This window comes from Acanthisitta chloris, unplaced genomic scaffold (assembly GCF_000695815.1).
Source record: "Acanthisitta chloris isolate BGI_N310 unplaced genomic scaffold, ASM69581v1 scaffold30277, whole genome shotgun sequence".
NCBI classification, from domain to species: domain Eukaryota; kingdom Metazoa; phylum Chordata; class Aves; order Passeriformes; family Acanthisittidae; genus Acanthisitta; species Acanthisitta chloris.
In genome coordinates this window covers 1-1761 of record NW_008683642.1, presented here as the reverse complement: position 1 = coordinate 1761, position 1761 = coordinate 1, and the positions used below count along the sequence as shown (strand labels likewise).

At 42.9% G+C, this 1761-nt stretch overlaps 1 protein-coding gene across 1 annotated transcript; it reads right to left on the bottom strand.

Moving 5' to 3' along the window:
• Nucleotides 1-207: 207 nt before the first annotated feature.
• Nucleotides 208-1531, bottom strand: LOC103806345 (transitional endoplasmic reticulum ATPase-like; the record flags this gene model as incomplete). Its single annotated transcript, XM_009079031.1, has 3 exons — nucleotides 208-330; nucleotides 693-857; nucleotides 1419-1531. Coding segments are annotated over 3 exons (401 nt in total), but the record flags the coding sequence as incomplete, so codon positions are not given.
• Nucleotides 1532-1761: the final 230 nt, after the last annotated feature.

Here is a 1761-nt window from a genome sequence, read left to right as displayed (position 1 = left end):
AGCCTGATGCTGCTTCCCAGCAACTCCCTCTCCCCAAGTTCTCCAAGATGGAACAACATGGTATTTTCAGTCCATTACATGCAAATACCATGCAGACTCTGCATTTACCCTGTTCACAACCCAAACAGGAATGTGCAGAGATTCTGAATTTTATTATTATAATTATTTTTCAAGCTAACTAGGAAAAATTCTGTTGGAAATCCTTACCTGTACGAGTTCCTGGAGTTCTCTCTTTACATCTTCTAGACCACCAATATCTTCCCAGGTAACTTGTGGTACCTCCACCACAGTCTCACGAAGAGCAGAAGGGTTGCTCTGGCTCAGAGCCCACTATCGTTAGAAGAAACAGCATTATATCAATTCTAACATGTTATGTTCACTCACTTCAGATAAGCAATTAGACAATGTACACAAAAGAAAGAAGATTCTCTCTTTACATCTTCTAGACCACCAATATCTTCCCAGGTAACTTGTGGTACCTCCACCACAGTCTCACGAAGAGCAGAAGGGTTGCTCTGGCTCAGAGCCCACTATCGTTAGAAGAAACAGCATTATATCAATTCTAACATGTTATGTTCACTCACTTCAGATAAGCAATTAGACAATGTACACAAAAGAAAGAAGAGCACTCCTGCCCTGAAGTCAGCAATTAGACAATGTACACAAAAGAAAGAAGAGCACTCCTGCATTACCCTGAAGTCATCCATGGTCACAGCCAGTGAGTTCATCACTTCGGCATCGATGGTTTCATCTTCTAGGTCTATGAGATCCATCTTTTTTCTGATAGCCTGAAGAGCAGCTTCTGAGCAAAGAGCAGCCAAGTCAGCACCAACATGGCCATGGGTCTCATTTGACACCTGAAAGCAGAACATTGACTATGACTCTCGGGAATATGAGCAAGCGCTCTGCAAGGGTAACGCATGCTCTGGTCACTCACTCAGAGGTACAATAGAACTCTGAAGGGCAGAAATATTAGTGCTTTGCTGCAAATTCAAGACAAGTGCTATCACATATTTAGCAGGTAAAGACACTGCTGTTCCACTTCCTACTCAAAATCAAAGTTGCAACTGGAATAGTATGCAGAAAGATAACCCTGAGGATTGCAGTTCTTCATTCAGGACAAATATTACATCCATCCAGTATCACCACAATGTTCACCCAGCTCTGTGAGAGCTGTTTCAGGCTTGCTTTATTTTTAAAGAGAATACCAGAGCAAACCCAGGATGACAGTGGCAAGGCACTTCCAGACTGGACTGATACACGTTTGTTTCACTTAGCCATGTCATTCTTCACTAGCGAGTGAAGATTTTTGGTCACTGGTAAACTAGTTAGAAGGAAGCCCAGAGATCACATATTTGCCTAGTTTCATGCTGTCCTAAATGAGCAGAGACAAGCTTTCCTAAGAGCATGCTACTCACCTGTTCCAGATCCACATCATCAGCCAGTTTCATATTTTTTGTGTGGATCTGCAGGATCTCCAGGCGCCCAGTGGCATCTGGGATACCAATATCTACCTCTCTGTCAAAACGACCTGGGGAGTACAAAACATATGTTGAGCTGCTGATTCTGCAAACTAAAGGAGCTGCAGTTGCTGCCTTCCTCTGACACAGAAACATTATGATGAGCCACAAACACATACAATTTCAGAAAATGCCAGAGCTCTGGGTTTCTCTGCAGCATCTATCAGCACAGTAGCACAGACAGATCAGAGAAGGCAGAAAGGCTTATAGACACTTAGGGAAAGTGAGACTACTGTATTAA